The sequence below is a fragment of the Oncorhynchus masou genome, chromosome 25 (assembly GCF_036934945.1).
Source record: "Oncorhynchus masou masou isolate Uvic2021 chromosome 25, UVic_Omas_1.1, whole genome shotgun sequence".
Taxonomy (NCBI): domain Eukaryota; kingdom Metazoa; phylum Chordata; class Actinopteri; order Salmoniformes; family Salmonidae; genus Oncorhynchus; species Oncorhynchus masou.
The window spans coordinates 21392758-21407271 of record NC_088236.1 but is presented as its reverse complement, the minus strand read 5'-3'; the positions used below and the strand labels follow the sequence as shown (position 1 = coordinate 21407271).

Below are 14514 nucleotides of genomic sequence, written 5' to 3'. Positions count from 1 at the left end.
TGCGACCATGAAACGAACCCACTTCCCCTGAGAGAGAACGCAAGGAGACCAATGGTTTAGTGACACTTTTGAATTTTAGGTCATTTGAAACCTTCCATCACGGAGCACCTAATGCTATTACCTACATGGAGATAGGAGAACATACAGTGGACCATTAGAATAGCAGAACATGTATCTACAGAGAAGTAGAAAGGGACAAGAAACAATGTGTTTTAACGTTTTGAGAAAAAAAAAAGATTAATATCTATACAGGAAGTAGGAAGTCAGATACAGAACAGTTTTAGTGTGACTGGCAGACAGGAGATTTACAGCAAAAACCCTTAATGGATGTGTGTGTGCTGTGTGTATGTGAGTACGTGTTTGTGTTGTGAAGTGAGACACTGACCTTTCCTATGAAGGAGGGAGAATGTCTCTCAAGCTACCTCGGAACTGGGACTTCAGCACCCTCAAAGCTGAAACAGCCAAAATAGGTAAGTTACTGGTTGTTAAACTGAACATAAAGCTATTCTTAGGTGTCATTGCATTTGTGTAAGTAGGTTTGTTCTATGATCAGTTGCATTGTACACTAGTGTACAAATGTGTGTGTAACAGGCCTCTAGGTAAAGAGACTGGACCTGTGGGTGTAACATGAGGTTGACTGTGGCAATGTTATTCTCAGACTTGGTTATAATTAATAATAAATGTAATTAGTGTGTTTAGCAGTGTTTGTGGTTCACGGCCTTGGCTTCCAGCAGGATCGTACACCTGATTACAGGTGGGGCGGTGCACCTATAACAGTGCATGAGTCCAAGTGAATACAGAAGTACAGTACATAACCATGCAAATTAATTCATGCTATAACTATCAGTGGAATATTGCAGTTGTCTTCAACATGAGTCAGTGAAAATACAGTTTTAGTAGGCTATACTGGGTGCACCTCAGCATCATATAATAAGCATAATGTTATAAATCATTTGAGTAAATTATGATATTATGAAGTGGGTTAAAACAGCATCCTATAAAAAAAATACAGTAACTAAATTCACTGTCTTTTTTAATGCATATCAAGTGTCATGCTTCAGTAATAACTGACTACACGTCATACCACATTCCTGAATCCTTATTTGATATTAATAAGGGACTATAACTGGACAGTTAATTAAACCAGTGGACTAATGTTGGAGGGGCCATACTCATCTTTTTCTCATTTGAATTCCGACACACTTAGATACTACAGATAATCCCAACATGTTGTCATATCTATAGGACATATGTCAAATGGAGCCATGAAGGCAACTTTGTATTAAAATGCTTCTTGTACTATTTGAAAAAGAAAACGTGTAACATTTCCATATGTGAGGGTCATAAGAGGACTGTAAAGACAGATAAAGGAAAGTAGTCTAAAAAACTGATTTTGGCTTTGGGTCGATAGATGTGGTAAAGGAGTCAATGGAACGCAGACAATGACCAGTTGGTGCTCATTCAACAAATCGGATTTAACAAAATAGATATTCGTCAAAGCCGTCATGATGTGGTTACTTAAGTCTGATTTGGATATATTTGGCTGTTTTCACTTTATAACATGTAGAACTTGTCCCTTTTCAGGTTTAGAAGCAGTGACTGCCTAATGCTAACCCCTGTTCGTATAAACTGGTTAGCATAGCTAGCATACAGAAATTGGTGGTGTTCAATGCAATTGATTGGTAACGATGACATAAACATGTGCTGGTGTTGACATCCATATAAGCACTATACACCGATTTTTACCTCAACATAGTGTGAAATACACATATAAACAGCCTAAATGTTGGCCAATTTGGCTGGGAGGCAATGAGGAGACTGGATATATCCCCCACGGATCTTTCCCCCATGCGTTTCCTTGGCAAATCCATTGTTTTGGTCGAGTTCGATTGACCTGTTTACCACATCTATGGGTTGTGAGTGAGTGAGTGAGTGAGTGAGTGAATCAGTCAATCAGTCTGTGAGTGAGTGAATCGGTGAGTCTGCCTGCCTGTCTGTCTGTCTGACATGAGTCTGGTTCGATCTCCACTCTGTAAGTCAAAGTAGCCTGGTCAATTCTAGGATAAGGAGGATTGAAACTCTTGAATATTTTTGTGATCATTAGAATTTGGCTACACATGACTGCAAGGTGTGTCTTCAAATGGATGATTGTTGTTTTTTCTCTCTAATGAAACAGGATGTTTGAATGGAAGTGCAATAGTAACACCTTTTGCAAGTCTGTTGTGGCAATGGATGCAAATTAAGTGTTCAAGTGTGTAACACTTAATATGCATCCCATTAATGAATGGTTATTATTGGTTTAAATTATTACACTGTTGATTAACTTGTTTTGTTTTATCCACTTCGTAATGTAATATTGTTTATTTTTTAAATTCACAACTGTGTGTGGGGTGGGGGGTGCGATTGGGGGTGCTGTGGGGTTATTTAAGAAACTTTTGAAGAGGTAGGGTTTCAGATGTTTTCAGAGGATGGGCAAGGACTCTGCTGTCCTAGCTTCAGGGGGAAGCTGGTTCCACCATTGGGGTGCCAGGTCAGAGAAGAGCTTGGGCTGAGCTGAGCTGAGCTGGTGCTGGGGTGTGAGGGCCAAGAGACCAGAGGCAGAACAGAGTGCTCAGGTTGGGGTGTCAGGTTTGAGCATAGCCTGAAGGTACGGAGGCAGTTCCTCTTGCTGTTCCGTAGGTAAGCACCATGGTCTTGTAGAGGAGACGAGCTTCGACTGGAAGCCAGTGGAGTGTGCGGAGGTACGGGGTGACGAGAGAACTTGGGAAGGTTGAACACTAGGCGGGCTGTAGCATTCTGGATAAGCCCAGCCAACAGCAAGTTGAAGTAGGCCAGACAGGAGATGACAAGTGCCTGATTTAGGACCTGTAGCGCTTTCTGTGTGAGGCGTTATGCATTCCGCATATTTATTACATTATTGGCAATTTATTACATTATAAATGATAAAGTTATTACATTATTAGCAGATAATTTCCTGCATGGGCCAAAGAGAAAAATGTGCAGTTTTATAGCTATTCACATGCTATTGTACATATTTTTCCATGAGGCTGAAAGAAAATGTGCTGTTACACATTTTGCCATGGGGCAGAGAGGAATGTGTAGTTTTATAGCTAATCTCATGCAATTCTACACATTTTTCCATAAGGCTGAGAGAGCTCATTTCGTCAGAGCTGTGGGGGTTTCTGCTACTCCAGTGGCAGTAGGACATTTTTTATTTCCTCTGTGCTCTGTGGTGCTTTCAGCAGGAAGCTGATGAAATGCCAGAACAGTAGCTGTGAGTAGGCTTGCAAAGGAAGTGTATATTACCAGTAACTTTGGAAGTTTATCAATATAGGATTTTATGGAATTGTCATAACATGTCAAATTTGTAAATTAACAAAATAAAATGATTTTAATATTTTAAAAAATGAATGACAAAGCTGTAAACCATGATCCTAAATATAACCCATGTAACCCATCAACTTAGTGAATACCTTTGGTATTTCCGTTGGGTCTCAGCATGAAATATCCTTTATATTTTGACACCCATTTATGTCTTTGTGTTGGAAGTTGTGAAAAAAGTCAATAGTTGGAAGAGCTGCAGAGTTAATAGCCTATTATGTCATTGTTGATTAGATAATTTTTTCATTAATTAGGCTATTTTCTCTTTATCCATATGGTCTATCCAATATAAATTAATGGACAACATGGACATAGATATTTTATTGTATTTCATATATACATTAGTGTGTGTATATGTTAGTGATGTGTGGGTTGACTCATAACCTGCCATCCCCACGGTTATGTCTACGGGGTGGGCAGGTTTAGGGTCATGAAACATTGTGTGATGAAGGGTGGGTGGGTGGCGGGTTGAATAAAGAGAAAACTACAACTTAAAAAATCCATAAATGTATCATTCTTGTGCAATTTATATCTATAGGCTACATTGAGGTTTTCCTTTCATTATTTTAGGCTGTCTGGCATTAGTGTGTATGTCTAAGTTGTACACATGTCAAATAGACTACACACCAGCGGGCAGAAAAGGTTCATATTGATCCACAGAGGCCAGAAAAGTAATATTTGGGAACTATTTGGTGAAGTGGTAAAAGAGGTTGATAGCAGTGTCTTTATGTGATGATTATGAGGCGGTACACAAATGAGACAGTCACAAGATGGGGACTTCAAATAGGCTTATGGTACATCAAGGGAACTGTAGCCTACTGTTCAGATGTGTTAAATGGAAACTGGAATCTGGACACTGACTGTAGGTCTAAAACCTGTCACATAGCCTTAATATTAACTCCTGCAGAATTAAGCATTTCTTGCTGTAAATTGATACACCAAATGTAGGCTAATTTTGGACTCTGGAACAGGACTGGAGAAATATGATGTATTTTTTTCAGCATCTTGAGAGAATGTGAATAGGCAGTTAGATAGAGGTGCTATCTTTATCAGCATCATAAAAGCTGATAGTATTTCAACCACATAAAATATGCATCCAAGCCGAACTGAAATCTTATCAGAAACATGTTGGTTGATTTCACAGTTTTCTATTTCCTTACAACTGGTCAAACTGATGTCATTTGGAAATCTTGCACAGAAATTATTTTCAGATTTTTTTTGCATTTTCTCCCTAAAGACCTTTGTTACCAATGTCAACTAGTATATTGAATAATTTATTCTACTGATTTATGAAATTATTCTGGTGAGCAAGTGTTTATTCAGACTTATAGGGAAACATACTGTATGACAGAAGAGAAGCTGCATGTATCTAATTATAGACAAATTGACTAACAAATAGCCTAACAAAATGTTGGAAATTATAAGCAGAAACACATCTAAATCAGGCAACAACAAACAATCTGCACCCCCTGTCCAAAAATGTTTCTGCCGTCTCTGACTGTGACCTACAGAACAGTTTCTATATTAGCGGGTTAGGATCAGGTGTGGGCCTCAGATTTTCACTTTATCATTTATAGTCGGGCGTTTGCAGATGGGTTATCAGCAATTGCGGGCGGGTGTGGGTGAACAAACAGCTGACCTGCACACTACTAGTGTGTGTGTGTGTGTGTGTGTGTGTGTGTGTGTGAGAGAGAGAAAGAGAGAGACCATGTGAGAAGGCCTGTTGTACTTCTCTACATCACTACTGTATTTTTCCTTACATCAGTACACTATGAAAGTATGAAAGTCAATGGCATTCCATAGCTAGGCATATGAAATATATACACAGAATTGAAATGTACTGTAACACAGCTGACTGGGGCAAGCGTGTTCTGTCATTTGAACTGCTAAAGTTGTTACCCTATTCAGTGCGCTACTTTTGACCAGGGCCCATAGGGCTCTAGTGAAAAGTAGTGCCCCATAGGGAATAGGGTGCCATTTGGGATGCATCCTTGGTATCTAGGGTTTTAATTTTTTAAATGTACCTTTATTTAACAAGGGTTCACTTTTTCATCAGAACGTCATTGAGATCATTTGGAACTTCATAATCCTGTGAGTGCTGCACAGTTCAATCAAGTCTCACTCATTTAACATTATTCAACTTGACGTAAAACAGCTGGACTTGATGGACAATTTGAACATTTATTTCTGGTTCAATGGGTCTAGCAGGTCCTCTGTCTAGTTGACAAGTTCCTCAAAGGTAGTGTCCGTCTTTCTAGAGGGCGTTGTGTCTCATACAGAGGGTGTTGTGTCTCATACAGAGGGTGTTGTGTCTCATACAGAGGGTGTTGTGTCTCATACAGAGGGTGTTGTGTCTCATACAGAGCCTTTTGACCAAAGGGTCTGGCTTCTAGGTAGGGGCCTTCGGAGTCTTTCTCCAATCCAGTGATGATGCAGTAGCTCTCAATCACAATCAGTCTAATCTCTCCGGCAACCTATGGTGCCACCGTCTGTGTCACTCTGTCCGTCGCTTTCTCTCTCCATCCTGTGCCACGTAGCCTACTTTGGCCAGAATCTCCCTGTTCGGCCTGACTTCATCGTTGTGAGAAAGAGTCTCTACGCAGCTGTTCGTTATGCTGAATGTCTACACTTGTGCCCTCAAATGTTTTTGAACTCACCGTAGCTTGCAGGTGTGAAGTTGAGTCTTGGTGGCGCAGAGTTGACTTCGTAAAACTGGGTAGGTCTTTGAAACCAGTACTGGCCCAGGTTGACGTGTTGTAGGTTCTGAAGAGTAGACAATCCCAGCAGAACAGTTTCCTGGTTTACTCACACCCGGTCATCCATGGATAGCGCTCATAATTGTTAGCTTAAAAATGCCTTTCAAAGCTCTTTCCACATTGTACCAATCAGGGCAGTGCTGGTGTTGGCCACACCCTCTGCACAACATTTAACTTGTCATAGAAAGTTAGCCTTGATAAGGGCAATGCCAACATATTAGCTAACACATCCTCCTTGATAACACCTGCTACAGCCACCCCATTGTCAAACAAAAGCATGGGTAAACTAGGCTACTGCTCACTATTGGCTCCCAGTCAGTAGTGACATGTCTAGGCCTTCCAGAAGGCCTTTTTTTAAATTTTAAACGACGCCACCCTTTCCAAGTGATTGGTTTATTCCACTGTCTAATACAATTGAATGGCAGAGTCCTTCTCTCCAGCTTCTGAAAGCCTAGCCAGTGGCTGACTGAACTAGCTAGATTTTTCTCCCCAGAGGCCACCAAATTCCTGATTGGATATTCTTTTCTTTTCAATATTAACTCTTAGCTTTCCAACACAAATGGAAGCAATTAAATCAGAAGAGCATACATTTAAAAAAATTAAAAAAACATTTTAAAAGAAGTTCCTCAAGATTCCCCACTGACTTTGGGTCGCACACATCCCACTGAATGTGGATCTCCAGTTCATCTGCTGATCTTTCAGCAATTTGCTGACATTTTCGTGGGATTTCAAATATAAAATCAGTTTGCACTCGGTTCGCAAAGCACTCTGGCAGGCAAACGTTATTGGTGTGACACGTAGCCTACAACTTTACCTCCATTTCCATCCTTTCTTCATACGATTATTTTTCTCTCTCTCATGTTCTCCTCTGATATCAAACACAGACGACTAAGACACTCAGGATGTTGCTGAGCAATGGATGGCCTTTTAGTAAAGGGTAAAGAAACCCAAACATGGACAAATGACTCAACCTTGTTTCATATGGTATGTATTAATTTGTGGATGTTCATCACCCATTTCGTATGATGTGTTATGAATTACAATTCATATTATTTTATATATAATATGTGTTACGAATTTGCAAAAGCTAGCAGGCTAACGTTAGCAACTTTTGGTTTGCCAGATGTTCAGGTTATACGCCTACCCATCCACCCTGACCAACCACCCTCCTTCAGTAACCATCTGTGCTATGTAACCATACCAAACATAACATATCATACTCATTTGAAAATGTACTATATTACGACTAGTCTATGAGACCAGGCTGAGTTGAGACCATACTGTATTATTGTTCCTGATTTGCTCTTTCCTCTAGTACACTTTACTGTTGAAGGCCCAGTGTATTTGTTGTTTGCTATTTTCCATCCACTGAACAATCACAGCTATAATTTACAATAGCAGGTCAGATTGAGGCAGCTTTATCCTGCCAGGCCACCACACACAAGGAGGACAAAAATACACTTGTCAAGTTTCAGCCTGCAGCCCTGCACACAGCCACACACACTGACTTCTATCTACTGTGCAAATGTCAGATTGATGCATATTCAAATCAATAAAAGAGGAAGACCTGACTTGACGGATGTTGAGAGCCTTGTTGACATCCTGCCTGTGTTTAGTAAAGAGTCTCTTAAGACTGTCTTTAACGTTGTTTGTTCCCACTCTGCTGCAGCGCGGTCTAAGAGTGTGATGCCTGGAGAGGGCAGCCCTGGGTCAGGCTCGCCCGGCTCAACCACCACCTCCATGGAGAGGCCACTGAAGGCCGGCTGGCTGAGGAAACAGAGGTCCATCGTGAAGAACTGGCAGCTGCGTTACTTTGTCCTGAGAGGGAGCACACTGACCTTCCATAAAGACGAAAAGGAGGGGAGTGTCCAGGTGAGAGAGGGGGCACTAGCTATCCATTAATGGCGTTTTCTGAACAGGTCATATCGTTAGGAAAAACTCAGGGATCTTTAAGCATCCAAACAACACTACTGCTGTCAATATTCAGTTAGCATGTTTCTATCTTTATTGAAGTAATTTCCTGTGTTTCCTGTAGCATATATGTGTTATTTACTAAGATGTCAGTGCCTGTCTGCCCCTCTGTCCCTAGGGAGTGATCCAACTGAGGTTCGGCAAAGTAAATGAGCTCCCACTGAACCAAGACGACCCAGGGAAATTCCTGTTTGAGATCATGCCGCGTAAGCAGAAGACTGTCTCTGGTCTCTTTCGCTCTGTCTCTCTCTCTCTCTTTCCCTTTTCCCCTTGATCTCTCTATCTCTCTTTCACCCTCTCTCTGTCCCTCTGTCTCACCATCTCTCACTCTCTCTCTCTCTAAAGGCCCATCTATGTATGATGTATCCCAGTGTGTTGGAGGGTCATAACCTCTCTATATCTCTGTGAATTCCAGGCAGCAGTGGTGATCGGGAGCGGTGCCCCTACATTCTCATGGCCAACTCCCACAGTGAGATGGATGAGTGGATCCGCACACTGCGCAGGGTGGTTGGAGCACCCTCTAGTGGAGGTACAGCTAGCTTGCTGAACATATTTAGAGACAGGAGATTTCCCTGACCAAGGTACTTGACCAGGAAAAACAACATATAGCTAGGATATATTTTTCCTGGTCGGATCACATGGTCAGGAAAAATGCAGGGCTCTAGTGTAACATTGGAACTTATTTCCTTGACTTTTGGTTCGAGAACTCTTTTTGGAGTTGTCTTCGGGCCCATGACATAAACCATACAAATGTTTCTAGCCACGGGTCAGTAGCCCTACATGGTCGCAAAGCATGAGGAGCCTGCCACCGCTACCCACCAGACCAGTGGGTCTCGAGCCTTGACCCACAACTTGAGAAACTGTGTTTTTGATTCTCCAGATTGAGAGAATGCAAATAAGCAGTTAGATAGAGGTGCTATCTTTATCAGCATCATAAAAGCTGATAGTATTTCAACCACAAAAAATGTGTGACTTACTCTAACTGCTCTCTTACCCCCTCAGCGGTATTTGGCAAGAGCCTGGGTGATACTGTGACCTATGAGCAGCGGTTTGGCCCCCACATGGTGCCCGTCCTGGTGCAGAAGTGTGCTGAATTCATCAGAGAACATGGACTGAGTGAGGAGGGCATCTTTAGACTACCGGGACAAGACAACACCGTCAAACAATTCAGGGACGCTTTCAATGCCGGAGAGAGACCTTCCTTCCCAAGGTAAAATTCCTCAGAGCTAGGGCCCCAACATACAAACAGATAACTATTACACCCTTTTTATACAAACTCAAATGAACCAATTATCATTGCAGATGGGGTACTGTCTCTAAAGGTTGCATAGAGACATGAGAGAGATGCAGGCAGGATGATAGTGCAGAGAAGCCTGATACACTTCTTCTGCTCTCGGTGCTCTGTGGCTTACACCACATCCTGTCCAACTTGACAGAGAAGAGGAGTGCAACGTTAGTCAACATCACAGTGAACAGTCTTATAAGAACCTTCTGCTCACGCTGAACTCTCTATTGACAAAATGAATGAAAACGGGGACAAACTGTTTTGTAGCTGGATTTAACACAAAATAGCAATACACTCAGCACAACTGTATGTTTGTGTGTGTGTGTGCATGCATGTGTATGTGCGGTAGTGTGTGTGGCTGCGCTTGTATAGTCTGTGTACAGGATGCACTGTTTGACTGTTTTGTGCCCTGCAGTGACACAGATGTCCACACAGTAGCGTCGTTGTTGAAGTTGTACCTAAGGGATCTGCCTGAGCCAGTGGTTCCTTGGACACAGTACCAAGACTTCCTAGACTGCAGCCCCATGCTGGACCCCAACAGTGCTGCAGTAGGAACTCATATTTACTTAAATGAAGACCTTAGGCAAATATTGTCATAAATAAACCCTTTGCACTACAATTTGTGATTTAGGACCGTTTCTATCAACTTGTAAAGGAATAAATACCAACTAATTCTTTAGCCAATATTCTTATAAATAAACATTTTCTCTTGGCTACAATTTGTCATTTAGCTCTATTTCTGTCAAGTGTTCTAAAATGAGTATGTACTGAATCAGAGTGTTTTGATTTCCTTTCAACGAAGACCTTAGCCAAATATTCATATAAAAAAAGTTTTGGGGTACAATTTGTAATTTAGCTCTATTTCTGTCAACTGTGCCACAATTACTATATGGCTGCGTTTAGACAGACAGCCCAATTCATATATTTTTCCCAATAATTGGTAATTTGACCAATCACACGATATCTTTTCAGGTCACATCTTTTTCAGAGCTCATCTGATTGGTCAAAATTTGTGAAATTGACCTGATTGACCAATTTGTGAAAAATATATCAGAATTGGGCTGCCTGTTTAAACGCAGCCTATGTAGGCCAACTGAATCAATGTTTTGCCTTAATAACTCTCTCTTTGCTCAGGGTCGTGAAAGACTGGAGAAGCAGATCACCCTCCTTCCTAGACCCAACTATAACCTCCTCAGCTACATGTGCAGGTGAGCTTACAGTCACACAACCAAAGATCAGAGGGATCAGGGGAATAAGGGGGTAATTGATTGAATTACAATTCAAGGAACCTGTAGTTTGAAGCTCCTTGCAAATCATTTTAAAAGCAATTTGATAATTACACTGTAATATCTAATCTATAGCTTTGCTCATACAGCATTTGTTGTTTGATTAGTACATATTTTTGGTGTGACTGACTTTGCTGCATAACCTCTCTTTGCAGGTTCTTATTTGAGGTGCAGCAAAACTCCAAGGTGAACAAGATGAGTGTTGAAAACCTGGCCACGGTCATTGGGATCAATCTGCTCAAGCCCCAGATCGAGGACCCCATCACTATGATGACGGGTGAGACCAGACTGTCAGGATCCTCTTAGTGCATACTGTAACAGGGTAGTGTTCTATTCTACTTTTATTTATCACATACTGCTGCGGCTTGATGCCATGACCAACTGACCTTACTGACCTACAATAAATACAAATCATGATGCACTGTTTGATTAAGGGCTTGTAAGTAAGCATTTCACGCTAAGGTTTACACCTGTTGTATTCGGCTCATGTGACAAATACAACTTGATTTGATTTTATATCAACAAATGGTTTCTTTATCCTCACTATATGTTTACCTTTCAGAAGTGTTTGTGTGTTAACAGACTGTATACTTGTCTGTCTTCTCCAGGGACTCCTCAGATCCAGAAGTTGATGACAGTGATGATTAGACAGCATGAGGCTCTGTTTCCTCCATCTAAAGACGTGGCTCCTTCACCCCCCAGCAAGAAGAGTGAGAGCAAGAAGAACAGTGCTCCACGCAGCTTTGTGGGCTGGGAGTCTACTGAGGTAACAACATAACATTTTCAAACATAGCCCATATGGACCTAATCGAAAGTAGTGCACTATAAAGGGAATAGGGCACAATTTAGGATGTAACCTTAGAAGCTCTCCTATTGTTTCATACTGTGAATGTGGTAATGTGAGTAATATATTATGATACATTATACCAGTGAGAATTGCATAAAGCTAAACAATATAAATATATTCTCTCATTCTAGTTTTGTGGTCTATACTATATTCCACATCCTCTATGTCCCTGCAGTGTGAAGGCTTTCAGTCAGAGTCTCCAGAGGAGGAGGAGGAAGACACAGACACCCTGGGGGCCGAGCCAGTTACCACCTCCATCCCCCAGCAGCCCCACTATCCCTTCTCATCCTCAGACTTGGACCCCTTGTCTGGAAGCCCCCGCAAACGCACCCAGACCCTGCCTACATTGAACTGCCCTGTCCCTGGGAGCGGGAGGGCCCGCAAGCTGGAGGCCATGAACCGCTGGAGCCGCATCCAGGAGAGCAGCGAGGAGAATGGAGAGAGGACTCTCTCAGAGGACATCTTTAAGATCCTGGACCTGCAGAAGACGTCTCTGTTCGGAGGCGCCCAAAAGGCCTGGGAGGACAGAGGGACGGCCAGGAGAGGAAGTGACATCACAGTCACCTATGATGACATCACAGCCATCTCTTCCAAACCCAGCAATGACCCCCAGCAAAAGTCTCAGTCCACGACCCCTGAGAAGAAGACAGAGGCCAGTACAGCTGTGGTTCCATCTTCAGCCCTCCAACCAGACAGCAAGGCTGACCGGCAGGAGGACAGCCAGGGAAACTCAGAGCACCTCAGTACTAGGTCTGTATAATGGGGGTAAGAATACTGTCTGCATCCTAAATGGCACCTTATGCCTTACATGATGTACTGTAGGGAATTGGGTGCTATTTGAGACGCAGACACTATTTTATTGGAAAGGACAAAATGTCAACACAAGTAAGATTATTACATAAATGCACACACACACACACACACACACACACACACACACACACACACACACACACACACACGCACACACGCACACGCACACACACACACTGACCAATACATACTTTACTCTGCATTCATAAATAATATCTCCCCTCTCATGCAGCCTGCAGCAGAGGAACAAAGAGCTGAGTGCCACAGTAGCAGAACTGCAGTCAGCCCTGGACGCAGAGAAGCGCTGTGTGTCCGCTCTGGAGATCCGGCTGAGGAACGCGGAACACAGCCGAGACGAGGCCCAGAGACGTAACCAGGAGCTGGACCAAGAGATACAGCAGTTCCTCAGCAGAGAACCACAAGGGCCAACTTAGAACCATGAGGGCCAACTTAGATCCATGAATGGGCCAACCTAAAACCACAGGTCCAACCTAGATCCAATAGCTCCCCACCACGGAACCATGAAGCCTACCTAGAACATAGAACTGCCTATAGCCTTAAGTTATCAAAGAGATCCCACAATAAAGTATATAGATATTTAACATAGATATCTCTAAACTGTAACATAACATAGAGATCCCTCAATATAGAGATCTCCAACATAGAGAAGAAAGTCCATCACAGTGGACATCACAGCCTCATGCTGACTATAGGCCACCTGCTGTTCTACGAGAGGTAGAGAGTCAGTGTCTTGGCCAGAGCTGTAACTCTGGCTGGGACCTGGAACATGTTGCTACAGATGCAGGATCTTAATTTGACAATATTCCTACAGTGGGAAAATAATCCTGCATTAACAGGAAAAGTGAATTATTGTGTGGATTATAATTAATGGACATTTTTGTAGGGGGTGATACATTTTTTGTTAGGGCAAGTCAAGTCAAATTTTCAAGTACACATTACAAACTTTAGAAGCCTTTTTAAACCTTGAATACACTATACGTTTGCATTTCCTGCTGTGCATGAACTGTCCTGCAAGAACAGGGTGATCAAATTAAGATCCTATATCTGTAGGTTGTAAGTTGGTTTGTTGAGAAAACCCATGGGTAAACTCTTTAGTCAAACTAGCCATTGTGTTGACTACACTTCACATTTTATAAACATAAAATAAGGAATACTGTGACTGTATATGAATGGCCTTTGCTCGGTGTAGCTGATTATGTAGTATGGATGTGATGTGCAGTAGCCTATACAGTGCTGATAGTTGTTGACCATGCCGACTCCGTTACATTTATATTCTCAGATGATTAGAGCATGTACATGATGCGCATAATGTCCAGGTTAAGAGAATGTCCAGGACAATTGGACTATAATGGTCTGTATAAGTATTTCGTCCAGGATTCAATTCCCAGCGCAGCGTGCTGGAAGCCAACTTTGCAGTTTTTAATTAATGAATTTTACCTACATTCGCGGAGATCATATTCACGGTGAACGCTGTGCATGTCGGCTCAATTGTTAAGGTTTGTATCGTGTTAATATTTTGTTTGACCAGACATTAATAAAGGAGGAACAGAATAAATTGACTTGGCTGATCAATAATCTGCACCGTTTGTCATTATTATGATTTACAGGGTTGAACTATAACCTTTTAAGAGGGATTGGCAATACAATAAGTGTTACTATAATAATCATGTTTCATAGAGTGAGTGCTAGAAGAGAGAGAGATAGAAAGGATGAATGAGGGCAAAGTGAATGTTGTCACTCACACTGACGGGGTCAGAGGAAAGATAGTGTGTCAGTGTAGATAACCTGTTTAAAAGGCCATTGGAGAAATGGCTACTGGGAAGTGTGTGCATATGTGTCTGTGCACATTTGTTTGTTCATTCGTGTGTGTGGGAGCACGTTTGTTCGTGCTTGTGTGTTTGTGAGAACGGCTGTGATAGAGCGAAAGAGAGAGAGTGGGGCAGGGGTGTTATCAAGCATTCTTCAGCAATGACAGGAGAAGGAAGGGAGAAGGGACTGCATAAATGGGACTGCAGGGGAGATAAGCACCTCTGTCAACTGTCACCCTGGAGGATGAGTAACAGGGGAAGGAAGAGCCTGTTCCTTCCCATGTTCTCCCCTCCTCACTATCAAGAGTGTATCTTTGCAGGTCATAGTCAGAAGCTCAGGAATGAG

General features: G+C 42.2%; 1 protein-coding gene across 2 annotated transcripts; it reads left to right on the top strand.

Moving 5' to 3' along the window:
- The first annotated feature begins 14 nt into the window (after positions 1-14).
- Positions 15-13941, top strand: LOC135513900 (rho GTPase-activating protein 25-like). 2 transcript variants are annotated; one of them, XM_064936901.1, is made up of 12 exons: positions 15-470; positions 7022-7121; positions 7807-8009; positions 8227-8314; positions 8524-8637; positions 9111-9318; positions 9809-9941; positions 10528-10601; positions 10835-10956; positions 11288-11445; positions 11702-12276; positions 12572-13941. In XM_064936901.1, the coding sequence occupies exons 3-12, from the start codon at positions 7824-7826 to the stop codon at positions 12771-12773; spliced, it is 1860 nt and encodes a 619-aa protein (XP_064792973.1). In that variant the 5' UTR covers positions 15-470; positions 7022-7121; positions 7807-7823; the 3' UTR covers positions 12774-13941. The 2 variants fall into 2 exon arrangements, with proteins under 2 accessions (XP_064792973.1, XP_064792972.1); XM_064936900.1 differs by lacking the exon at positions 7022-7121.
- Positions 13942-14514: the final 573 nt, after the last annotated feature.

Coding starts and splice junctions, on each gene's coding strand:
- LOC135513900 (XM_064936900.1), top strand. CDS start 407: ATGTCTCTCAAGCTACCTCGGAACTGGGACTTCAGCACCCTCAAAGCT. Junction 9,319..9,808: donor GAGAGACCTTCCTTCCCAAG/GTAAAATTCCTC, acceptor TGTGCCCTGCAG/TGACACAGATGTCCACACAG. Junction 10,957..11,287: donor CCCCATCACTATGATGACGG/GTGAGACCAGAC, acceptor TGTCTTCTCCAG/GGACTCCTCAGATCCAGAAG.